The sequence below is a fragment of the Trichechus manatus genome, unplaced genomic scaffold (assembly GCF_000243295.1).
Source record: "Trichechus manatus latirostris isolate Lorelei unplaced genomic scaffold, TriManLat1.0 scaffold00077, whole genome shotgun sequence".
In the NCBI taxonomy this organism is placed as follows: domain Eukaryota; kingdom Metazoa; phylum Chordata; class Mammalia; order Sirenia; family Trichechidae; genus Trichechus; species Trichechus manatus.
The window spans coordinates 5,984,223-6,011,730 of NW_004444013.1; the positions used below are offsets into that span (position 1 = coordinate 5,984,223).

The 27,508-nt window shown below is 38.4% G+C and overlaps 1 protein-coding gene across 2 annotated transcripts in view; it reads left to right on the top strand.

The window, feature by feature from the left end:
- The window catches only part of AUTS2 (activator of transcription and developmental regulator AUTS2), a 1,348,477-nt gene that overhangs the window by 564,823 nt on the left and 756,146 nt on the right, over nucleotides 1-27,508 (top strand). For both annotated transcript variants that reach the window (XM_023735302.1, XM_023735301.1), the window contains exon 4: nucleotides 17,866-17,967. In XM_023735302.1, the coding sequence (XP_023591070.1) occupies nucleotides 17,866-17,967 (102 nt within the window). The remainder of the gene's footprint in view (nucleotides 1-17,865; nucleotides 17,968-27,508) is intronic.

The window sequence follows — 27,508 nt, forward strand, 5'->3', positions numbered from 1 at the left end:
GGCGGGCGGGTGGGTGGCTGTCTGGCTGTCTGGCTGGCTGGCTGGCTGGCTGGCTGCTGAGTCCACTTCAACTCATGGCTACCTTGGGTACAACAGAAGAAAATATTGCCTGATCCTGCATCATCCTCAAGGTCACTGCAGCATGTTCAAGTCCATTGTTACAGCAGTTATGTCAGTGCATCTCACTGAGGGTCCTCCTTGCCCTTGTTGGCCCTATTTCACCAAACTTGATGTCTTCCTCTAGTGATTGATCCCTGCTGGTGAAGTGTCCAAAGGAAGCAAGTGTGACAGTGTTCTGTTATGATCCATAACGTTTTCATTGGGTTTAATTTTTGAAAGTAGATCCCCAAGCATTTCTTCCTAGTCTTAGTCTGGAAGTTCCACTGAAACCTATTTACCAGGGATAACCCTGCTGGTATTTGGAATATTGGTGGCATAGCTTCCGGTATCACAGCAACACAAAAGCCACCACAATTCAAAAATCTGATAGATGGTGGTGGCTTCCAGACGTAACTCCGGCTGGTGAGCTCATTTCTCCGGTTCAAGTCTTGTAACACAGTGGATCTTGTCCTTGCCTCCCTTGAATGTGGGGCAAGGATCTCCTGTGCCCATAGTGAGCAGTCTCTCTGACTTGTGAGAGCGATGATTCTTGGCTTATTCTTCCAGACAGATTAAAGCCTTGATTTAGGAAGACCATTTGCATTTGTAGAGCAGAAAAGTATATGTTGTATCTCAATTACAGACCCTATTTAATATTAAATAGAAATGATGAGTATTTCACAAGCATATTTAAATTTCAAAGATCTCTCTAAAAAAGTCAGGTTCTGCAAACATTTTCTTGTGGTAATATTTTCAGTCACTGCAGAGAGACATTTTATTAGCTTTGAGAGCAGAAATGATTAAAAAGCATAATTGGTAAAAAGTGTTTGTTCTTCTGCAGTATTCTCTCTTCAGTTACTTAAATATATATTCACAACTCTGATTTCGGATTCCATTTGAAATTATGTTTTGAAAAGCATATTTTGGCAAGTAAAGTGTTACAGAAAATTCGGGGTTAGAGAAAAAGCAATAAAAATGGCAAATATATATTTTCAGTAGTGTTCCAGTGTTCTAGAAGGCATCGGCTTTCAAACAACAGGATTCCTTCATGTAAGAGCTGCTTCAGTATGCAGCTCTTCTCCTGGTCACTGCAGTACCTCTGTGCACTTACTGTACCTCTTACCGAACCTCCTACTGCCTTGAATCTTAATGTCTTTTGCATTTGGAGTCCCAGCAAAAAAATGCTTGGTTAAAACCACCTTTGCACAAATTATCTCTGTGCTTTAGGGTATTTTCTGGACCTGGTCTTACATTCTTTATGGTTGGACTTTAAGAGAGGCGCTTAAATAGATTTCTTCTCACTGTATTGCCCCATAAACCTGATCACAAAGTCACTGAAAGTAGAGAGCTGTAATAGCTGAACTATTCTTTTATTCAAGAGGGCCAAGTTGAATTGCATGTACAACAAAAGTTAATAAGTTAATAAATTTTAAAATTTTAGAATAGAAATAGTAAATGACATTGGACGAAAGGTCAATTGCTGAGGAACTCCTGTGGTTTATGACAAGATCCAGAAATATCTTTATTCCAGTAGGACAACAGTGTGGCATGGAACTCAAGGACAGCTGTGAAGTACTGATAAACTTTTCACAGTAAAAGAGCAGTGCTTCAAAAAATATTTTGTTCTAACAGAGCTCATGTTAGAATTTTACTGTATATGCTCAGTCATTAATATTGATATACATTGTGTAATGGTTGCTTAATTGCTAATTTTCCTATGCTAATTGATGTTTTTCTATAAAACTAAATTCTTTAGCTCTGTACATTTATTGAAGGCCATCTGGCTTATTAATTTTCATAAGAATTGCCAAAAAAAAGATGCAGACTCTCCCCGCGCTTCTCCTAAAAAGGTAGAGACTGTGTATCAATAATGACTTGTTAATGTGTCTGTGGAAATTTTTTTTTTCTGTAGAAATAAAACATTATTCCACTAAAAATATTTCCTCTCTCCCTCAGCCTGAATATCCTGCCCACATCACCTCTAGTCATTGCTGCTTTTTTTTTTTTTTCCTTATTCTTTTATCAAATATTCTCCTTTTTATGCTCTGGGCAAGTATTGGGCAAATAACATATTTAAAATATGTTTACTCTGTTAGGAAAATCCCACATTTATTTTATATTTTTTTGTAGTAGCTATAATCTTATAGGCATAAGCACTAGGATTTAGTAGACCTTTTAAAATAAGCGGGCTGGTCTACAATGCCTTTCTACTTTTTTTTTCTAATAATTTTATACTAAATACCCAGAGCCAAGAGTAACAATTAAGTTATAAACTAAACAAGAATTGCTTGACACATATAGATTTCTAATAAGAAGTAGGATTAACTTTAGTTGATTAGCATTTACCTCATCATAAATTAAGCTAAATTTCTCTTTTTACGTGGCTAAAGTAAATGAAATTATGTTCTCAGTTGCTTTTCCAGGTCTAATGTAACAAAAAACAATCTGTATTAAAGAGTCCTTTAAGGGATTTGAGACAGAGAGACACTTGTAAAAATATCCTCAAGATATGTGATGTTATATGCATAATTTCTTCTATTACACAGATGCCAGAATAATTATTTAGAGCTGATTTGCTAACTGCTTACCCTAAAACGTTTGACCACAAAGTCAGAAAATGTTAGAAGTATCATTTACCCAGAGGAGCAGACACACTGTAATTGGCTGGAGCATGTATTGCCCCATGAATGGTAATGATACTCCAGAATGGCATAATGTTGTGGAATAACACAGACTCTGGAATATAAAAACCTGCTATGAGTTCTAGGTCTACCATTTTCTATCTTGAGTTAGTATGAGCCTCACCTTACTTAACCCTAACATGGTGATGATTATGTCCACCTCACAGGTTGCTGTGAGAGAACCATGTAGTTCAGTGCTGCAAATATGTGAACAGAGCATTCAGCCAGGGATTGGGGATTCATGCTCTAGGCTCAGCTCACCACCATCTCTGGGTGTCTTTGATTCATTCATTTATTTCTCTGAATTTTAGTTTCATTCTCTGTAAAGGGGACTGTTAACATTTACTTTACTTACCTTAGAAGTTTTATGTGAAGATTAAATTAGATGCTTAATGTACAATTATTGGAAACTTACATAGCATTAAATAAGTGTGTACAGGATTATTACCGTTACACAAATGAGAGCACTTAATGGTAACTGGTCATCCTGTCTTAACCTGCCAAATCTGAGAACGTAGTGTATCCAGTGCTCCTTTACTGTTTTTGTGATCATTGCCTTTACGTGGTGCCACAATGGGAGAAGCTGCAGTCTAGGATATTTTTGGCAATCTGCGTCAAAAGTTAGCAGCAGCATTATTAAACACTCATACACACATACATGCACATACATAACTTAATATACACTACAGACCTCACAGTGATGGCAGGGAGGCAATGTAGCAAGGTGATTTAAGATTATGGGCTATATGCAGGACTTTTGGATTTGAATCCTAGCCTGGCCACTTACTAGTTGTGCAACTTAGAACAAGTTAACTCTTCTTTTGTGCTTTATTTTTCTGATTATAAAGTGCAAATAAAGTAACGCCTACCTCATACAAATGTTGTGAGAATTAAGGTAATCTATGGAAAGTACTAGAATAATGCTTGGCACATAGTAAGTGTTCAGTAAGTTTTAGCTACTATTATTAATGTTCATCTTGGTGACAGTTTAATTTAATATGGATCTTGGAGTTATAGAACATCAGAATTAGAAGGGAACTTAGAAATTGCATGGCTTAACTCGTCTATGAAAGAACTGAGGTCTTTGGTGAATTAGTAGAGCTGAGACTCAAACTCAAGTTTCTGGCTTCATGCTGTCTACTTCAGTATGTGTTAGATGATAATATTCTGGAACAGGAAAAGCCCAGTGTTTTTGAGAGTTCATTTATGCTAAAGAGATGTTGCTTTTATAGAAACAAGGGTCTCTTGACTGACTGAGATTAATTTGAGGTTCTTCAGATACTTGTCACTTGGGTAACCAGAACTAACTTATTTGCCTAGTAGAGAAAGGACAAAGATGAGGAACTTTTGGGGGCGCTTTTCTTTGCCTAGGAGCCTTGGTGGCACAGTGTTTAAAGCGCTTGACTGCGAACCAAAAGGTCGGTGGTTGGAACCACCAGCTGCTCCTTGGGACGAAGATGTGACGGTCTGCATCTGTAAAAGTTACAGCCTTGGAAACTCTATGAGGGCAGTTGTACTCAGTCCAATATGGTCACTATGAGTCAGAATTAACTCTACAGCAGTGGGTTTAGGTGGTTTCTTTGCTTATAAAGAGCAGCCAGACCTTTTTCCTTTGTGTGTACAGTTATGCATTGATTAATGTCTACAATACATTCTGTGAAATAAGATGTTATGTAATTTGGATGTCATGGGAACACCATAGTACGTAGTGAAAGTTCACATTAAGATAACAGTAGAAAATACAATACAGTACGTACATAAACCAGTAACACAGGCATGGCATTGATTATGACTATCAAGACATATGTATTATAGTTTATATATGTACTGTACTATTATACACTTGGCAGTGCAACCACTTTGTATACAAGAGACATGAGATAACACCTGTTGTGTGCAGGAAGCTGTTGCATTTGCTACGTCCAGTTACGTTCGATACATCCTGTTCTGAGTTCTGTTACAACCTTATGGGACCACAGACGTATATGCGGTCGATTGTCCGAACGGATGTTATGCTGCACATGACTGTATTGGTTGACTCCCTGGAGGAGATCTGTCTATGCTCCATCAAAGGCTACTTAGGATTCCTCATTTAAAAATGAGATGTAACAGTGGAACTCCCTATTGAGACCACCAATGTAGTCTAATTCCGCATTCAGACTGGGGCACCTCCAACCCCTCAGCTCAACCCCTCACTCCCAGCTCATGATGAAATACACAGCAAGTGATTTTAGCCTACTTTAGTAATGTTAGATTATTGTGACTTAATTCACTTCTTATACACGCTATTGTTAATGTGACTTGGATACAAAGAGGTTTTCTGATCAGTTCTGAATAATATGTATGTGGTTAGAATGTGCGAGGGGTTGAAGACATGACTTGGGAAAGATAGTTAATATTGCCTCAAAAAAACAAAACAAAGCAAAAACCTGTTGCCGTTGAATTGATGCTGACTCATAGTGACCCTATAGGACAGAGTAGAACTGCCCCATAGGGTTTCCAAGGAGCAGCTGGTGGATTCGAACTGCCGACCTTTTGGTTAGCAGCCCTAGCTCTTAACCAGTGCAACACCAGGGCTCCTAATATTGCCCAGTCCCTGAATAAATGCAGTTATAATGAATCAGTGTACTTTTATCATTGGGAACAGCAAAACCATTTTGGTTTTGCTTATATTACCATCACTGTATTGGCTCACAGACCTGTTTGGTTTCTTGCTGCCTAAAATAGTGACCACATCAATGTAGGATAAAACTGTAACTAACACACATGCATGTCTTTTTTAGGAACAGCTCAATGAGAGTTTCTGTTGTATATCAAGAGACTAATGTGGTATAGGTTTTTTTAGGGGGAGGGGAACCTAATTAGAAAATTGGATCTGTTTTAAAATTGCAAATGTGTGTACATCAAAGCCATCGTAAGAATAAATTTAAGTCTGATAGTGTACATGGTTCCAGTACACATGGGTGAAATAGCCTGCTGATTGCTGATTGAAAACAGTTGTTAATTCTCTACTTCGCTAAATTCAGAGTGGAAAAACTTTCCTTAATAAAGAACAGATTGAGGAGATCCAAGACCTTACTGTGTGGGAATTAATGGCAGATGCATATACTGGTAGTTAAAATGTTTCATTAGATGTTAATGTCTTGCTGTGTTTTTAATTGTCCAGGAATTAGCCTCTAGAATATTAAAACCATCTGTTTGTTATCATGATGAAACAGAATGCTTAAATAGTTATTAATTTGTGTTTCTTGTCTTTTTTTTTTTTTTTTTTGAAGGGTAATCTGTAAAACTTTTATCTGTTTGTAGTTCAGGGAATTTGGAATGTGGAAGTGAACAATAATTTTAAAACACACCCGTGTCCCAAATAGCTGTGGTTTTATTCCTACCTGCTGTGCATATTTTGTATGTGCTGTCTCTTTTGCATTTTTTTTTCCTAATGAAGGATGAGTTGGCTCATCTTTTCATAATGTGGTAAGAATAGTACTGAGCTGATTTAGTAGTTGATTTAAACTGTAAGACCACCCTTGCACATGCTGAGCATTATATATTTAAGGTCGAGACAGAATTTAGACATTTAGTGGGATGAAGGGAGCTAAAATGTTTAATTCTAAGGATGTGCTCTTCCTGCTGTCCCACACTGCTCTGCATAACCACTAAGGGCCGTGGAGTGGAGCCAGGCTGGTTCCAGTCCTGCCTGGCCTCTTTCCTGCCTTAGTGACTTTGTGCAGGTTGGTTAGTCTTTCTCAGCTTTGACTTCTCCATCTGCAAATTGGGAAATAACAACTATTTGATTTACAGAATTGTTGTGATGGTAGAAATAACATGACAATTGTGTATTTGTTCTGCATTGTAGGTATATTAATTTTTTCCTTTCTTGGTTATATTGAACTAATTTTGGGTGCCACTGAGAATATATGTTAGCACTGTTGCTGCAGGGGCCAGGAACAAACCCTTCATTTACTAGCCTTTGCCCCAGGGATAATAGCCAAACATTGGTTCCTACCCTCAAAGTGAAAATCTCAGCTAGTGTCATCTTTAGTTAACTGCCAGATGTATGTGTAGAACTACAATGGAGAGAACTAATCACTGCATTGGGTCCCAGTGTATGTCTCTACGGGGCCTAGCATTGGTCTTCTCATCTCTGTGTTAGGTTGGGGAAAATTGTCAAGTTCTTTCTTCATAAATTTATGCAAATCAGCTAAAATCATGCCAGGAATTAGAAATTACACATATTTGAATCTTTCTGCATCTTGGAGAGAAGCCCTGTGTTTAGATCAAGAATTACTGATAGTTGGGAAATTTATGGTTCTCTATGTAAGCCTTCTTTACCCCACCTGCTCTCATTCAAAATAAGACTATTCCATTCCCTATGTGTATTTTGCCCACATTAAAAATGGGAGAGGCTTTGTAACTTTTAAGTTTTCTGCAGCCTAGTGAAGATCACTTGCTATATGGAAGTGAAGTTTGTCGTAAACCCTGAATCTCTAACTTGGGTTCCTCAGGGGCCAGACAGGTAATGCAAGTAAGTGATGCAGGACAAGGTAGGGTATGGGGACATCATTGACATGGTGCCACAATGACCGTGTATAACTATAGAGTTAATTCAGTTAGTGAGCACATCCTCTTGCTAAGTGCAGTGTGCTGTTACTAGAGGTCATATAAGCCGTTCGTTGCAAGATGACAAGAACGAACTTTTACCACCTTCACTGAAAGTACCTTCTCATTTAAAATTTTACTGTGGAGGATGTATTTATTCCTTTAACCTATGGAGTTTCTTTTATAAATATTATTAATATTGTTATTATTAAGAAGTCAGTGTTTGGTAGTATACATTTTTAAAGGTTTCTGTGTTTATGGGATGTATTGGAAGAAGGTTTTTGATGGATTGATTTTAAGAGAATAAGACGGATTTTTTTTAAAAAAGCACTTGTTAGGAGGAAAAATAAATAGGATTTTTTAAATGCTTCATATTATCCAAATTACTTCAAAGTGGCAGTCTCATCAGTAAGTCTGTATAATACTAAGAGTGCTATTAACTTCTCTTGATAGTGGTTTTTAACCTTTTGCTGAACAAGTACTTTCAAAATTTTCAAATGCCAGAATGAAGATTTATTAAACTAACTATAATTGTATGCTACCTTTCATTTTATAGTCCTATACCTGACTATCTAAAATATCTTAAATTATGTATTATCAGTGTTTCAAGAACAAAATCGGCCCTGGAACTTTTTGAAGCAAAAGGAAGCTAAAGACTGATTTTATGTGCTCACAAAGCCCACACGTTCACCAGTGCACGTGCTACTTTCCACGTTTCCACTCAGCTTTGGAGCTGTCCTCACTGGCGGTCCCAGAAGACTGACTTTTTATGACCCAGTCATACTCTTTGATGATAGCTCTGGGGGCTGTTTTGTGGGAGATTTTAATATAAATGTAGTAGACCTTAAAGATTATGATTAATTAAATATTTGCCAAGTATCTAATAAATTCTAGGTCTGTTCTAGGCTCTATAACAAAACAGATAAAAATCTTTTTGTCATGTAGCTTATAATTAGTTGGGGGCTGGGGAGTTTAGAGGAGACATACAACAAACAAGATAAGTAGAATATGTACGATATTAGAAGGTGTTAGGTAGCGGTGGGGTTGCCTTTGAAAATAGGGCGATCAAGGAAGGCCTAACTGACAAAGTTGACATTTAAATAAAGATCTAAAAAACTGAGGTAGTGAGCCACGTGTCCCCTGGGTTAAAGAAAGTACAGAGGCCTGAGGTGAGAGAATGTCTGGCCAGTAAAAGTGTAATAGAATGAGCGAGGCAGAAAGCAGTAGAAAACGAAGTCAGAGAAATAGTGGGACGCCAGATAATATGAGTAGCTTCTGTTGTTGTTGATTTCCACTGAGTTGATTCTGACTCTTGGTTCCCCAATGGGTGACAAGTAGAACTGCTCCACAGGGTTTTCAAGGCTGTGACCTTTCAGAAGTAGATTGCCCGGCCTGTCTTCTGAGGAGCCTCTGGGTGGTTCCGAACCACCAACATTTCATATGGTAGTTGAGCTAACCGTTATCAGTACCCAGAGACTTCTTCTAGATCATGGTAATGACTTTGGTTTTTACTCTGAGGCATAAAAGTATTGTTTTAGACTTATGTTTGAGGGTGATGGTTACTTTTAAGAATGCCAGGCCTTTTAAAAAGTTGTTTGAAAGCATGTTTTCTTACAGAAAAACATAAAAAATAAAATTTGGGTGTTCGTTATTTTTGTATAATCACCCTTGACAACTAAATAGGATTATCTCAAAATTGCTTTTAATAATCAAAATTTCATTATCAGAAGGCTGAAAACTATACCAAAGCAGACAAATGTTCCTTCACCAAATTATATTTGCATTGCATTTGAGTATTTTGTATCAATTTCTGAGCCTATTTGAAAACATTTATCTTTTAGTCCAGCCATACGCAAGGAATACCAACCACCTGTTCAATCAGCCTTTTCTCTTTAGTCCTATTCTTGGTCATCTTCTGTTCCGCTGTAGTTATTTAGACTATGTTTTTGACAAACAATGAAAAGTCAGGTACGTTATGCCTTTCGTCAACGTAATTCAACCTAGGGATAGTACCCAAGTTATACATAGAGATGTATGTTTTATATCAAGCACTGCTTTTTATACTTCTATTCTCTTGCCTTCACATTATTAGGTTATGAAGAAATAGTATCATAATAGCCTCTTGGCCAAATCATAGAGAGTAATGATTCTCATGATACACGGTAGAATATTATTAAGTTCTGCTGTCTGGGTTAAGTGTGTCTCCTGGAAGGATATCAAAGTGGCTCAGATTGCCCTTGATTGTCTCAATTGCTTCTTGTGTTTATGTTTGAGACTGTGTAGTTAGATTGGTCTTGGATTATTTTCCTCTGTTTATTTTATTAACTTTTAGTATTTTCTACTCTGATGAAGTCCACTGAACCCCTTTAAACATTAAAAAATATATATGATTGGCATGTGGAAGTGCTTCAAAAGTTTGTAACACAACCTTCAAATCACTGTCTTTGCAATCATACCTTAAATATTTATTTGGGAAGAGCACTAACAGGGATAGTTAGTGCTTTTAAAGTCCAGGCAGGAGTTCTGTGTTTTTATTTGCATTAACAAAACATCTGTGATTCCATTCGAGTGATTTTATGGTACATGGATGTAACGGTAATTTCTCCTTTTCTCGACTTTTTAAACCCACTATGACAGCAGGTACTTGCCCCCCTACTGCACACACCCTGTATAATCCCTGGGATTGTGAATATGATGGATTTTACTCCCATGCTTAGGTGATCTTCTATGACACAACTGACTTTAAGAAAGGGAGATTACCCTGGGTGACCTTGGCCTAAATTAAGTAAGCCCTTAATGGGGAAGGGACTCTTACTGGAGTAAGAGTTAAATTGATGGAATTAAAAAAAAAAAAAAGAAAAAAAAGAAACATCTTTATTGAGATATTTAATTTATATACCAGAAAATTCACCCATTGTAAGTGTACAATTTAATGATTTTTGGAAAATCATTTGTGCAACCATCACCACACTCCAGTTTTAGAATGTTGCCAGCACCTCAAAAATTTCCCTTGTGCCCATTTATAAGTTGATGATATCTTAAATGCTTGTGAAAAATTCTGTCAGATCTTGGTGGACTATCCTTTAATTTGTAATTAAATTCAGTTTGTTGTATTTCATTCGATTTTTATACTTATTTTAAACTAGGAAGGTCATTTAATAGTTCCCTTTATAGATTTCTTTATTATTACATTTTGGCAAAGTATTAGATTTCCATACTCTGGAAAAAATCTTGATAAACTTTTAAAATTTTAAACTATTTGATTATAGTTTTGAAATAATGTTTACTATGGAATAATGTTTACTACTATAATTTAGAAACATCATATTTTTGTTATTTCTAATTTTGGTTTTCTTTTAATATCTTTTTATATATAGATATATAAGAGGTATGTTTCTTTTATTTTTGTTGATTCCCCCCATTGTGGTTTACTTTATTAATTGTACAATATTTTAATTTACAATTTATGTTCTTTTCATTTTTAGTGTGTCCTTCCTTTAATTTCCTTTATAGTCATATTTCTTTTTGTTTGTTTTGATTAGTATAATTAGCAAAATTTTTCTTAATTTTCGTTTACTTAATTTTTTAAGTGGTGTGTTTGTGATTTCCTCTTTGACCCTAAAAATTTTATTTTATGAATGGGAGTACTTTATTTTTTATTTTTTCCCATACAAAAATTTATACATACATTGTTATGTGACCCTAATTGCTCTCCCCATACTGTGACAGCACACTCCTCCCTTCCACCCCTGATTCCCCATGTCCATTCAACCAGCTCCTAACCCTCTCTGCCTTCCCATCTGACCTCTGGACCGAAGCTGCCCATTTAGTCTCTTGTATCTACTTGAGCTAAGAGGCACACTCTTCACGAGTATCACTTTATGTCCCACAGTCCAGTCCAATCCCTGTCTGAAGAGTCGGCCTCGGAAATGGTTTTAGTTCTGGGCTGATACAGAATCCATGGGTCATGCTTTCCAGGGTACCTCCAGTTTGACCCAATTTTAATTGTGGAGAGATTTTTTTTTTTTTAATCTCTATGTGATATGGAGCCCTGGTGACACAGTGGTTAAGAGCTACAGCTGCTAACCAAAAGGTTGACAGTTCAAATCCACCAGTTGCTCCTTGGAAACTCTGTGGGGCAGTTCTGCTCTGTCCTATAGGGTCGCTAAGAGTTGGAAACCACTCAACAGCAACAGGCTTTTGTTTTTTATGTGATACGAATATTTAGTTGTTTAAAATATTGTCGTTAATTTTTATTATAGTCAAAGTAGGCTGCTCCTGTAATTTCTATGTTTTCGGATTTATTTGATAGTTGTTGTGACCTAGGCAGGGATGGAGTACCCAGTAAGCAACGTACACACAGGCTTACTCATGCTTGCTTACTAATCTGTAGTGCACGATTTCACCTGTTTTTCACCACATCTTACAGACTAGTAAGTAAATACAAGTAACACCGGGCGTACCTTGCTTACTGGTTAATCTGCTCCTGGACCTAGTACATCTTTGGTTAGTGGTAATGTCTCATGGATGCTCTAGAAGAATCTATCTGTAAACTACCAAATTTATTTTGTATTGCCCAGATCAAACTAATTGTTTTAAATTTCTATGTCCTTTTGGAATCAGCAGTCAAGAAATGTATTGCATTAGGCAAATCTACTGCAAAAGACCTCTTTAAAATGTTAAAAAGCAAAGATGTCACTTTGACGACTAAGGTGTGCCTGACCCAAGCCATGGTATTTTCAGTTGCCTCATATGCATGCAAAAGGTGGACAGTGAATAAGGAAGACTGAAGAAAAATTGATGCCTTTGAATTATGGTGTTGGCAAAGAATATTGAATATACCAGGACTGCCAGAAGAACGAACAAATCTGTCTTGGGAAAAGTACAACCAGAATGCTCCTTAGAAGCGAGTATGGGGAGACTTCGTCTAATATACTTTGGACATGTTATCAGGAGGGACCAGTCCCTGGAGAAGGACATCATGCTTGGTAAAGTAGAGGGTCAGCAAAGAAGAGGAAGACCCTCAGAGATGTATTGATGCAGTGGCTGCAGCAGTGGGCTCAAAAGTAACAATGATTGTGAAGATGGCGCAGGAGTGGGCAGTGTTTCATTCTGACAATAACAACAATGTTCTTTGTATTGTTTTGTTTTCTTCCCTACTGAGTAGCAGGATGCTAAAGCCTACCACTTTCTGTTGTTTTATTATTTAAAATATGTTTTATTTTATATATTGATATATACAGGTTTATAGCTTAACTCTTTGGTATAAAGGACAAAAATATAAAAGGTATCACTATAATATGGCTGTCTTTGACATAAGACTTCATCTAGCCATTTAGTTCTAACTTTTTTTCCATCTTCTTTTAAAATTTAGGAGTTCTTTAAAAGTAATAATTAGTTGATTTCTTCCTAATCTGTCTATTTGTCTGTCTATCCATCCATCCACCCACCCACCTATGCATCCATCCATCCACCCACCCACCTAAGCATCCATCCATCCATCCATCCATCCCAACACAAACTACATATCCCTGCTTTTTTTAAAGACTATTTGGCATTATGCTTTTGCTTTCTTGCCATTTCCCTATTTTCTGTTTCTCTATTGATTGTAATTTGAATCCTTTTAAGGCAAGTATTTTTAATATTGAAATATTACTAATAGTTAGCTTTGTGATTATCAAATACTTAAAACTCCAGCTATTGAAGGAGCCCTGGTGGTGCAGTGGTTAAGTGCTTTGCTGCTAACCAAAGGTCTGCTGTTTGAACCCACCACCAGCTGCTCCACAGGAGAAAGATGTGTGTCTACTTCCATAAAAGGATTGCAGCCTTGGAAACCCTATGGGGCAATTCTACTCTATCCTATAGGGTCACTGAGTCGGAACCAACTCGACGGCAGTGGGTAACAATTGAAAACATTAACAAGATGATGATTTCTGATTCTGTGATCCTGGAGGAATTTAGCCTCTTTTAATTCCTTGCCCTGTCCTGCTTTGTTGATTTTTGGCTTTTAGACACGACTTATTATTGGAGCCCTGATGGTGCAGTGGCTAAGAGCTATGGCTTCTAACCAGAAGGTTGGCAGTTTGAATCCACCAGCTGCTCCTTGGAAACCCTATGGGGCAGTTCTACTCTGTCCTGTAGGGTCGCTATGAGTCAGAATTGACTCAATGGCAACAGGTTTTGAGGTTTTTTTTTTTTTTTAATTGTACATTTAAAAATTCAATATGTTTTGTGATGCTTAAAAAAAATAGCTTTTTCTTTTCGACTGTGTGATTTTATTTGTTGTGGTGGTTATTTCCTAAGAGCTTATTTGATGTGTCAGTATTTTTTCATTAGATTCTTTAGTTTTTGTCATGTATCTCTCATCTGGAATACCTTTTAAAGTCTAAGAAATAAAATAGTGCAAATGTCACCCAATCCATGTAACTTTCCCCCATTTTAGAAATGAAAATTTGAGGACATTTTTATTTTGGAAAAACGACGACAGCATTTTTACGAGATTAAAGATTTGCTGCTTTGATGGTGGTGAAGTCTACAGGTGTGTTATAAAATTTCATGGAAAAAAGGAAGTGTTGAGCTTACTGACACATTTTTAAAACTTTGTAATAGAGGTCATTTAGATGCCTACAGGAAAGCTCAGCAGTCTGCAATGGAATATATGTTGCTTTGAGGAACCAAAACCCTGCAAGATTTTTTAGACCTCCTTCTGCATTGCACTGCATAATTCACGTCATAACTCTCGAGTTCCAGGCGCAGTTACCTTCTCCACATACATTATCCTTCTGTAAATTTTGTTTGAAAGGTTAATGACACCTGCTGGGCATCCAGCATCTTGTTGGATCTCCCCACACTTGAGCTGAGAAGAATGGTGTGGCCTGGCTTACAAGTGTTGGCAGATGTGCACGGAATTGCTCCACCTCCTCTCAGCCCTGGGTGAGGGTAAAACCATGGATCGTTATTTTCCTAATTAGCCATTAATAACAGTTAACTCTATAATGAGATCACAATTTCAGGTTTTGGAGGATGTGTTTTTGACAAAGAAGTCTAAGGAAACGGAAACTGACTTCTTATATTTTATGAAATATGATAATCTTGTTGATAGAATTACTGCCACTCATGCCGGCTCTAGCTGCCTTTCATTTTGTCTGTTGTAGTTCTGATGCCTAAACTACTTAATATTCTAATGGGAAAAAAACTTCTGGAGTTAGAGAGTGGGTTACAGTCATTTTTAAATAAATGAGGGCTTTTGATATCTAAAGGCCGATTGCAATAAATCTCTTTACATCAGTTACAGCAAAACCTTTCTTATAACAGAGCCTCTATGGATGGTTTGACAAATCAATGCAAGCAGATCAATTTTTCTTAGGTCTTTAAATGTTTAAGCCAGCACCTGGCCTTTGCAGTGTCTCTTGGTTGTAGGTAATAGCTGGGAATTTCAGGTAAAGGATTACAACTTCTGAGTTAGTTATGTTATCCCAAATGTTCCATTGAATGTGTCTGAAAATGCCAGTTTGAAAATGTATTCATGGGATTAGGAATGAATACTTCTTTGCCTGAAATCTTGTGGTTTAGCTTTAGTACTTAGTGTAGTCAGTCCATTTCTTTGAAATATTGAGCTGTCTGACAGCTTCAAATCCTGCGTTTCCTTTAAACTCGAGCCCGGCTTTGGAGGAGTCAAGGGCAGCATGTGGTGGATTTTATGTTAGGTTTTTGGAAGAGTATTCACGGAAGTGCTTTCTCTGGCATAGCATGAGGAAGGTCAGCAAGCGGCTTCCTCCCAGCCCTTCTTGAGTTTTGCTTTCACTGTTTACCCTTAGCCTAGATGAACATTCAGTCAGATCATTTTCATGAGGGCCTCAGAGTCTCCTGCTGGCCTTGTTGAATTCACTGTTTTCCTTTCATAAAAAAGCACGGGAAAGGCCCAAGTTCAATGGTTTTGTTAAGGCATTTGTATATTAGGAAGAGTCTTGACATCTTACACCATTAATTCCCAGCTAGATGTGTATTTTTCTCAGCAAAGTTGGGAAGTGAGTTTTTATAAACATCTCTTGATCAGACGTCGCCTAACCAGATCCCTTGTGTTGTGAGTGCGGTCAGGTACCACAAAGTAATTAAAAATATATTATATGGAGAATACTCACTATGGAAGGACTATGAGTGACTCATAGTGTTACATATCCATATTAAACTTAAAAATCTCAATGGATGCTAAGAATTAAAGTGTGAAGAGGGCAGGAGGCAGTAATGGCATGGGTTTTAGTCCTAGGTCTTTGGCCGAATTCTGAGCAGATCGTTTGCTCTGTTTGTTTCTCCGTCCATAAATTGGAGGTAGCTATACCTGCCACCTGTCACTAGGAGAACCAGTGGGGTGAGTAAGAGTTCTAGCAGTGCTCATGAATTCCAGCAGCCATTTCGCATACAAATTTTCTTGTCAGTATAACTGCGTCTAGCAATAGATCTTTTTAAACTTGAAAATGTGTCATAATTATCAAATGTTTTTCATGAGGAATAATATGCTAGGTAAACTTTGAAGGTATATTAAGAAAAATTAATATAGAATGAGGTGAGCTCTTCAAAGTCTGTAGTGGAGCAAACGAGATCTGATCTTTGAAAAAATCTTGAACTCGGAAGTGTAGAGAAGGTAAGGGGAGTACTGAAGACAGGAAAGTCAGGCAGGATGTATGTAATATGTTCAGAAAATGAGAGAAGGTGATGTTCATTTTAGATTAAATCCTCCTTTATTATAAGTATAAAAGTGAAAACTGGAAGGGAATGACAATATTCTGAACTTTTATTCCATAGTAGTAATAAAAGGCTCATATAGCTTGCATCTGAATTAATTTAGAATTAACAGATTTAGCATTAACTTAGGAGAAAACTAAGTACTTAGGGGCTCAGAGGATACAGAGTAAAATTAGCATCAATTTTCTGGTCTCCATTCGAGAAGACTTCCTGGAGAAAGAGATTTTAGTAGAAAGTGATAAACGTAGATTAAGAGAGGCTGAAAGCAAAAAAGAATGCTCTGTTGTGGGGATTTGGGGAGAGCTGATGGTATGACCAGAAGTGGCATCTGAACTGCAGTCCTTAGTGGCTCACTGAAGGTCCAAGGATATCCCCTCATACTCACTCCCCATTTACTTTGCTGACATCTGACCCCTTGGCTCCAGAGCCACTGGAAAACCTGCAGGCTAAAGTTTTGCTACCCATCACCTGTTCTGCTCTCTGAAGTTCCCTCCGCTCAGAAAATTGGGGCTTGTGTTTTGTTTGAGACTGTGTTCTGATCTGTGCAGCCGTCTAACGTGTCTTCCTATTTCTTCCCGGAGGGAGCGCTCTGTTTCAGAGCCTCCTGATCCTTTCCTGCTATGTTGCTCTCCCTGCCTTTGCTTTTCTGCCTTCCCCACGCGGGGAGTGACTTCCCTCATCTTCTCAGCCACGTGAGATCGGTCGGCTTTGAAAACTGAAGGCTGCAGAAATCACTCCGTCTCTCCATGTCACTGGCTCTCTTTTTGGTTTCCGTTTATTTAGCGTTACTTCCTTGTGTTGTTAGTTCTACTTGGCTTGCACTGTCTTTCTCTTGCTAGATTGAGAACATCGTGAAGGGTCTATGTCTTTTAACTTTCTGCATTTCAGTGGAGGTTCTGCAATGCTGATGACATTATAGACTAATGGTTCACATGTGAGTGACTCATAGTGTTACATGGGCAGATGGTTGTCAACTCTGTGTGTTCGTTTTCAATGGAAGATCAGAGCTAGGTAAATGTGTAGAATCCACTAGAATGTAAACTTCAGAAGATCAGACACTTTTTGCTTAGCACTTTATCTCCAGCACTTAGTAGCTGGCACAAATTAGGCACTTAATACATATTTGTTGAATGAGTGCTGACTTCATTTACTTAAGCTGTAGGTCTTAATCTGGTACTTTTATATGTCTGGCAGGAGATGTCTGGAATGTTGTCTAAAAAAAACAAGATCGTTAAGTGTTTTCCCAATGGTTGAAAGATAACATCACAGCATTTCATCATTTTCTCCCAGGAGAAGAAATTTTTTTTGTTTTGTTTTGTTTGGTTGTTTATTTTCTCAGTAGAAGAACAGAAGAAATCAGGGGAGAAATCATGGTACAATCTGGCTTTAGCTTATTTAATGCTTATGGTCCTTTTTATTTTAATTATTGAAACAAAGCATCACAATGGAATTGAAGGAAAAAATCCCTGGGAAAATTACCTTCCAAGAACCATAGACCTTCGTTACACTTTCAGGCATTATCTTAAAGCTCACTCTCTCTTTTCGCTACGCTGACATCGTGTTTCGCTTTATCCTACCCTTGTGGTTTCTCCTCTGGCAGTTTGCCTTGCGCTATCTGGAAACGGAGAAGAATGCTAATGGTCAGAACCTTAAATGATGCACCCGTGACGAGGTTCAAGGAACAGGTGGTAAGAGTTGTGTGAGGGCACTACTGACTGTCCTTTTTGTTCTTCTCTTTTTCTTTTAGCTCAAGCCAGGGCAGAACAGCTGCAGGGACAGCGACAGTGAAAGCGCCAGTGGAGAGTCCAAGGGCTTCCACCGGAGCAGCTCTCGGGAGAGGCTCAGTGATGTAAGTTAACTAAAAAATCAGACAAAACCACCAGACCACACACCTGTCTGGTCCAGGTCTAAATTCCCAACATCCCCATCCCTTTAGATTTCTTTGCATATCCGAGCATTGCAGCTCCCCCTTTCTTGGTGAACAGCTGTTGGAGCCTTGCATTTCTTGTGACATTCTCCTTTCCAGTTTGACCTCAAATGTGTTGTAACAAATTACAAGGTAGGTGGGATGATTTGTCACCTTAGAAACAACAGATTACAAAGAGAAGTGATGATACGTTTCATGTCAGTGTTACAAATGAAAGAACTCAGGCAGTGCTACAACTGAGAGATGACCTTATTTAACTATGGATTTTTTGTAATTTCTCCCTCTGTGAAATGGTTAACAATCTCCTTCTGTGATCTTATGACTATTAGAAGGGATAACTAACCAACCACTTACTTAATGAGAGAAGGACTTAAATTTCCTGACGGATTTCTGGGGAGAAAAACATTGTGAGACCCACCATACCTCCTTGAGGTTTCTATCAGCCTCTAAAACTGGCTCTGAGCCTTCTCCAGCCTCCTATCCACCAACAGGACAAATTCCCCTCCACCTCCCAAGAACCACCTGGTCCTCTTTGGACCCTCTTGGCCTTCTTCCCTTATGTGTCATATGTCAGGATTCTTGACCCATCTTTGCCCCTGAGAGCAACAGTTGGAAACTCTCTTGTAAAATGGATCAAGTAGAGAGATTTTTTTTTTTTATTGACACCAAGAAAGCAATATTAAAAGATTTATTGAGACAGTACCATGAAAGAGAGATAGCAGTTCAGAGTCTCTGAAGGTAAAGAAGAAGAGGCAGAGTGAGTATGTACGATGAGGAGCCAAAACTTTTGCCTCCTGTCTTCCTTTTTTTTATGCTTTAACGAGATGGCCATCAGCATTGTGTGCCAGATTACCCATTTTGGGCTATAGGAAGAAAACACTAGTATTTATTTTTTGTCTGAAGAAAAGAAATTAAGCTTTACTAATATAGACACTATTTGGAGTCCCCGGGTGGTGTAAATGGTTAACGCTCTTGGCTACTAACCAAAAGGTTGGTGGTTCCAGTGTACCTAGAGGCACCTCGGAGGAAAGTCCCAACAGTCTGCTTCCAAAAATTCAGCGGTTGAAGACTTTATGGAGCACAGTTTTACTCTGACACACACGGGGTCACCATGACTCAGGATCAACTTGACGGCAACTAGTTTAATATACAATTTAATAAACAGAGAATAGGTCATGTATATAATTTATAAGCACACTTATTTTAGGAGTGTGTGCTCAAAACTTTTTTTACTGAGAAGTGTCCACAAGCATAAAAGTTTGGAGACCACTGCAGCATACTGAGCCATTCCCTAGTAACAGTCTCATATCTTTCTCTCCATCAGCCAAGGTGAACAACCACTAGACTACCCTCTTACAGCTCTCAGGATAGTTTGTGAGGTGTAGGGTGAGGTTTAATATATGAGTATTGAATTGTTACAAGAATTAAATGGAATAAACAAAGTATAATTATTTCCATAGTATTATCATGATCTTAATTGTAGATCATTGTCTTCCCTTCTTATGTGGTATAATACCAATTATATACATAAACAGTACTAACTCAGTCTTTTGCTGTATGAATGTATCTGTGTGTAAGTGTATGTTTCTGTATTCATGTATTTCATTAATTTCCTGATGGAGGTATAATTTGTAATCATAAAACCATAACAAATTTTCTTACCTAAGTTGTTGAGGACAGTACTTTAATGTTTAAATGTTCTGAGGTTTTGTTGTGCTTTGATAATAGAAGGTCTCATTGACTCTAGCTTTATGGAAATTATTGTAGGTTAGTTCATCATATTTTCATTATAAAGTGGAGAAATGAAAGTGGGGACAGCAGCACAGTTTTGCAGTCTTTGAGATCTTTTGACTGCTTTCTCTGAACTCACTTTCCATTGCATCAGAAGAAATTGGTATTTAGTGAAATGTTCCAAGCATTTGGTCAGGTTTTTCTATACTTGATTGTCAAAAACCCCAGCCACTTATTTCCTTCACATGTATAAGCTTGAGGTTCCTCAGTCTTAGCTGAGGCTCTGTGGCAATCCAAAATCTGCTGAAATGAAAACGTTTGACAAGTCAAGCCAGAAAATAATGTTTTTAAATACCAGAGCAACGTTTACCATCACAGTATTTTAAAGAATAAAGGATGCCCCCCTTTTTCTTGAAGAGGAATTAGGAATTAATTATTTTAAATGACTCTCAGATAGTGAGGAGATTGAGTCAAAGACCACTACTGGTGTTTGTTTTTTCAAATATATCCAATGTCTTTAACATGCTTATGCTCTTATCTGCATTCTTGAACATACGGCAGATAGTTATTTTGACTTCTGATGTCATCTATAATGTGTCATTTTTGGATCTGTTTCTAATGATTTATTTTTCTCCTCATTATGGGTCATCTTTTCCTGCTTTTTTGCATGACTGGTAATTTTTTATTGAATGTCCGGCATTATGAATTTTACCTTGTTTGCTGCTAAATATTTTTGATTCCCACGAATAATCTTGAGCTGTGTTCTATGATGCACTTAAGCTACTTGGACACAGTTGGATCCTTTCAAGATTTGCTTTTAAGCTTTTTTTTGGGCAGGACCAGAGCAGCCTTTGTTGTTAGGTGCCATTAGGTCCATTTCAGCACCGTAACATAAAGGAAAAAAAAAAAAAAATCCTCACAACTGAACCAATAAGCAACACCATAATAAATGGAGAAAATATTGAAGTTGTCAAGGATTTCATTTTACTTGGATCCACAGTCAACACCCATGGAAGCAGCAGTCCAGAAATCAAACAAGGTACTGCATTGGGCAAATCTGCTGCAAAAGACCTCTTTAAAGTGTTAAAAGGCAAAGATGTCACTTCGAGAACTAAGGCATGCCTGACCCAAGCCATGGTATTTTCACTCGCCTCATATGCATGCAAATACTGGACAATGAGTAAGGAAGATTGAAGAAGAATTGATGCCTTTGAATTGTGGTGTTGGTGAAGAATATTGAATACACCATGGACTGCCGGAAGAACGAACAAATCTGTCTTGGAAGAAGTACAACCAGAGTGCTCCTTAGAAGCAAGGAGGGCGAGACTACATCTCACATACTTTGGACATGTTATCAGGAGGGACCAGTCCCTGGAGAAGGACATCATGCTTGGTAAAGTGCAGGGTCAGTGAAAGAGAGGAAGACCCTGAAGGAGATGGATTGACATAGTGGCTCAACAATGGGCTCAAATATAACAACGGCTGTGAGGATGGCACAGGACCGGGCAGTGTTTTGTTCTGTTGTGCACGGGGTCACTATGAGTCGGCACTGACTGGACGTCATATGACAACAACAAGAGAAGCCTTTAGTGGAGGGTTAATTTTTCTCCAGTACTGAATACTCTTCTAATGCCCAATTTATTAACACAAGATTTTTCCTCTCAGGCTGGTGGGAATACAAATTATTCCCTGCCCCATGTGAGCTTTGGGGATTATTCTGCCTGCTCCCTTCATGTGGTTGCTACCCTTGCCTTGAGTGGTTTTCTCACACAAGTGCTGATCAGTACTCAGCTGAAGGCTAGAGGGGAACCTTTTGCTGCCTCCGGAATTCTGTCTCTGTTCAGCTCTCTTCTGTCCTCTGCTCTGCAACTTCTAGCTGCCTTGGCCTCCCCTGATTTTTAACTCTGTCTTCTCAATTCAGAGACTACTGGACTTCACCTGGGTCATCAGCTCATGCTGTGGCCTGAAATCTCTGCCCAGACGGTAAGCTGAGGCATTCGTAAGGGTCATCACATTTGCTTGCCTTCTCTCAAGGATCAATGCCCATGCTGCCTGTTGTCCAAATTGTAAAGATCCTTGTTTCATATACCTTATTTGGCTTTTTAATTGCTTATGGTAGGAGAGTAAATTTGGTCCCTTGCTAGTCCATCATGCCTGTTCCTGTTTCTTCAACCAGGATGAAAATTCCCATTAGTCTTCCACCCACTTTGGTGGTATTTTTTAAAGCTTTGACTGTTGAGACTTAGTATCAAGTGAGACTAATCAAGATACTACATGATTCCAGCTTTTTTTTTTTAATCATAATTGCAAAAAGAATAAGAAAAAAGACTTCCAGAGTAACTGGAGGTTTGACTCATGAGTAAAGCTTAAAAGAACCAAATGTGCTTGATTTTTCAAAATTACATATTCCCAAACCATATTGCCAGGAGGGAATAATTGGCCACAAGGACTTTCAGATTGTCCACATCAAGGAGACAGAGTAACTTGTTTAGATTAGTCACTAAGGAAAAAGTTATGGAGAGTAATTGAATATATGAATATTCCTAATGAATTCTTTAAGGGGGAAAATATTGCTTCTGACTTCTACAGAATTTTGTAACAGAGACAGTTGTCAAAACTTAGGGGCTAAACTTAACCACTTAAGTGAGTAAATCAGACAAAGCCTCAAATTATGAATCATCATGGGCATTGGTTACAAACAAACCACAGTTTAATGGCAGATTTGCTATTTATTATCTGTGTAATCTCAGGCAAGAAACTTGATCTTTCTAAATTTTGGGCTGCTTTTTCTGTAAAATGAGGCTAATTTCACCTACCTTTAAAAGATTACTCAATAGTATGCATTTGGATTACTTAACATGGTTCTTGGAACATTCTCAGTGCTCAAAAAATATTTATCCTCTTTTTTTGCATCAGATATAGAGCTTCCCTTAGGAATTTTTCTCTACTTCTCTTAATCTGAATTCCTTTATAACTGTCAGCTTGACAAGGCCTGCTTATTTCAATTGTGACAAACTCAACTATTCCTCCCAAATAAAATCCTCATTATCTTATGTCTCCTAACCTTGTTTATCTCAAACCTCAACAGTCTCTCTTATTTCCCTGTCCCAGTGTTGGATCCTCAAAGTCAAGCACTATTCGTTCCTCTGCCTTGCTTACCTTATCCATGTGGGCCCTCTCATTTGTCTACTGATTTTATTTTTGAAGAGTAATTTGGGTACGATTATCCTCTGGTTGCCACTACCACTGCCTCCATGCCCTCGAGATTTTTTGCAAGGATGATTTCTATAGCTTCTCAATGGTTTCATCCGCCCGTCTCTATCTCGTTTGTTCTGTGCCCTGTAATGCCGCCAGAGTTGTTTTTCTAAGAGAGTTTATCATTTATCTTTCTGCTTTAAGATCTTTTGGTATGGCTGGAGGATGAAGTTCACACTCCTGAGGATTATCCAAGGAGCCCTTCACGGGGGGTATGAAGCTAACTTTTCATCCTTCTTACTTCCCTCCACTTCCCCATTCTTGTACCTTGGGCCCTCTTGAGCCACTGTTTTTCCCTTAGATAATATGCACATTTAAATATTTCTACCTTTGTTTTGTCTTTTCCTTCTGCTAGCCTCAGTATCACTTCCTGTAGGGAGCTGTTCCCAACAACTGTAGAAGTAAGTGCCTTTAGGCTTTATTCAAATGGGTATATGGATGTGACTGTTTCTGGTTTCTCTCCAAAAGAGTTTTAGACTAGGTTTTTAGTTATTAGAAGGCAAAAAGATATTTAACGCTTTCTAAGTGTTCCGGACTTTCACAGAATTGGAATATTTCAGAAAATAGTCAAAAGAGATTGAATTCTAGTACATCTTATGCTAAACAGCTCTCTGATCTTATTGCTCTGTAGCTCTTTAGTCCGTTTACTTTGATTACAGTTGAGATATTTTTCTGCCTCTTTTTTAGTCACCTCTTCTACTCTGAATCTCCCCAGGTTTTAACTTTTAATTGATTTTTCTATCCCATCATATCACCACCCATCCATCTGTCCTATCCTCCTTTCTTCTCTCCCAGTCTTTACTGAGGTTTTACCCTGTGCTTGGCCCTACTAGCTACCTTTGAAGAAGAAATGGACACGAGCCACTCCATCAGTGAGCTTCTATGTCATTGTATTTAAGATGAAAACCTAATCCAGGCCTGTGAAAATCTCTTGATATTTTGTTTCTCCTTTTTTCTGTTTTTTATCTGTGGGTGATTTTTCTTTTTCTTGACAATTTGCTTGTTCCTGTTTTCTATTCCTGTGCCATGTATTTGTATGTTTTCCTGGATATGTCAGTGTTTCAAGTAGTCACAAATGTTTATCAAATACCTTTCACATGTCAGGTATAGTTCTGGGCACTTGAGATTGGGTGGTAAACAAGATGAAGTCAGTGCCCTCATGAAGTTTCCATTCTAGTGGAAGAGACAGTGAACCTGTGAAGAAACAAATAAAATTATTTCTGATATAATACATTCTGTGAAGCAAGTGTAACAGTAATGATCGGTAGAAGGCTGTGTGTTGCTCCTTTAACTAGGGTGATTGGGTAAGACCTTTCTGTATACGTAACATTTGATCTGTTGTCTGAATACAGAGAAGGAGATAGCCCTCTGAAGATCTAGGGGAAGAGCATTCTGGCTAGAAAGCACAACTAGTTGAGAGGCTCTGAATCAGAAGCTAGTGTGGTGTATTTGAGGGAGAGGAGAAAGGCCAGTGTGGCTAGTGCATAGTGAACAAACATGGGGCTGAAAACATGGTATCCTCTAGCCCATGGTAATGAGGTTATGGATTGTTTAAGAAGCCATTGGAAGATTTTATAAGGAATGGAGTTATAATATTTACTTTAAAATTTTCACTTTGCCATTTATCCAAATAATTACAGATGAAGATGAGAGCAAGAGTGAAAACAGGGAAATAAGCCAGAGGACATTGGGTATAGGTGAGAGCTGGTGACATCTTGAACTGGGATATAACAGAGGGATGAATAAGAGAAGTTGGAAGTGACCTAACGTTTCCACTCTAGATACTTTTTTCAAGATGATGGCTCCATTTTTACTTAAATTCCCCCTGTAACTAGAAGCTCATTCAGATATATTTTGTGTCTCTTTTGTCACCTTAGTGATTTTATCTCCAAGGTACATTTCTTGGGACTGAGATTTCAGGTTCTTGTAATCATGCTTGTTTTTAAGACACCACAGGAAAATCCATAAACTTCTCATTTTGTGAGTCTTATGAAAATTCCTTGGCCGTGTGATTCCTAGCATGATGCTACTCCTTTTTTATCCTTTTCACAAGGAAGAAAAGCATAACATGAAGGTGGGTACTCAGGGGTGTCAGACACAATTAGTGATTTGGAAGAATTTTAAAATATTCTTTGTAAATTAGCCCTGGATCAGAGTAGTCATTCTCAGCTAGGGGCAGAGTGCTCCCCCACCTGTCCTTGGGGAGCTGTGATAGTAGCCCTGGCCCCTCAGCGAGGGACAGAGTGCTCCCCGAGCCTGTCCCTGATGAGCTGTGTTAGTAGCCGTGGCCTCTCTGTGTAGATATGTAATGAATGGAGTGCATCTATTTTAGATGTATAATCAATTTTGAAATCCCTTGCTGTAGCTGAGCTGTTGAAACAGAAATGTTAACTTCATAAGTTTAATGAGTAGCCTCCATGATAGCTTAGTGACAGAGATGGAAAGAAAGGTGGGGTTTTTTTTGGGTGGGGGTGGGGTCAGAAAGAAGAGAATGAACATTTAATGAATATCCACTTGCAGGTTTGAATGTCAGCAATAACATTCTCTCTCCTGGAAAATGTCTTTCAACTGTGCATCCCATTATGGTTCCTGCAGCCCGTGGTGGCATGGAGATTGAGGCTGAGTGTGTTTGGAAGAAAGCTCTCCTTTGCAGTATAATGAGATCGAGGCGGATGATTTGCAGAGATTGCTGGAGCAGTGGTCAAATCTGCAAAGAAAACAGCAGAGTGAAAAGACCATGTTAAACAGAAGATGGCTTATAATGAGCGCAGAAATCACATAGCAGATACGCGGCTGGTCAGCATCTCCCTCATAGCCCTGTCTTCTCTTGCAAACCATGGAACATGTTTTCCTATTCTGTTTTCTCCAACCCCTCGTTTCTACCTTCTGCATTAATGATATGAATGGTGAGGAAATGCTCATGATCATTAGCCATTAGAGAAATGCAAATGAAAACTACAATGAGATACCATTTCACCCCAACAAAGCTAGCATTAATACAAAAAACAGAAAATAATAAATGCTGGAGAGGTTGTGGAGAGACTGGAATACTTATACACTGCTGGTGGGAATGTAAAACAGTAAAACCACTTTGGAAATCAATTTGACGCTTCCTTAAAAAGCTAGAAATAGAAGTACCGTACAATCCAGCTATCCCACTCCTTGGAATCTATCCTAGAGAAATAAGAGCCATCACATGAATAGATGTACGTGCACCCATGTTCATTGCAGCGCTGTTCATAATAGCAAAAAGATGGAAACAACCTAGACGCCTATCAAGGGACGAATGGATAAACAAATTATGGTATATCCACACAGTGGAATACTACGCAATGATAAAAAACAATGATGAAGCCGTGAAACATAACATGGAGGAAGCTGAAACTCATTAAGCTGAGTGAATTTAGTCAGTCACAGAAAGACAAATATTGTATAAGACCACTATTATAAGTACTCAAGAAAAGGTTTAAACACAGAAGAAAACATTCTTTGATGGTCACAAGGGTTGGGGGGGGGTGGAATTCACTAACTAGATAGTAGAGAAGAATTATCTTAGGTGAAGGGAAAGACAACACACAATACAGGGGAAGTCAGTACCACTGGACTAAACCAAAGCAAAGCAGTTTCCTGAACACAACCAAACTCTTTGAGGGAAAGAGTAGCACGTGCAGGAGTTTGGGGACCATGGTTTCGGGGGATAGCTAGGTCAATTGGCATAACAAAGTTTATTAAAAAAATATTCTGTATTCCACTTTGGTGGGTGGTGTCTGGGGTCTTAAAAGCTGGTGAGCGGCCATCTAACATGAATCAATTGGTTCCAACCCACCTGGAGCAAAGGAGAATGAAGAACACCAAAGACACAAGGAAAATATTAGCCCAAGAGACAGAAAGGGCCACATAAACCACAGACTCCATCAGCCTGAGACCAGAAGAACTAAATGGTGCCTGGTTACCACCAATGGCTGCCCTGACAGGGAACACAACAGACAGTCCCTGACTGAGCAGGAGAAAAGTGAGGTACAGAACTCAGATGCACATAAAAAGACCATACTTAATGGTTTGATTGAGACTGGAGGGACCTCTGAACACATGGCCCCTGGACTCTCTGTTAACCCAGAACTAAAACCATTCCTGAAGCCAACTCTTCAGACAAAGATTAGACTGGACTATAAGACATAAAATGATACTCGTGAAGAGTGTGCTTCTTAGTTCAGGTAGATACACGAGACTAAATGGGAAGCTCCTATCCAGAGGAGAGATGAGAAGGCAGAGAGGGTTAGGAGCTGGTTGAACGGACACGGGAAATCCTAGGTGGAAAGGAGGAGTGTGCTGTCACAGTATAGGGATAGCAGCTAGGGTCACATAACAATGTGTATATAAATGTTTGTATTAGAAACTAACTTGAGCTGTAAACTTTCACCTAAAGCACACACACACACACACACACACACACACACACACACACACACACACACAC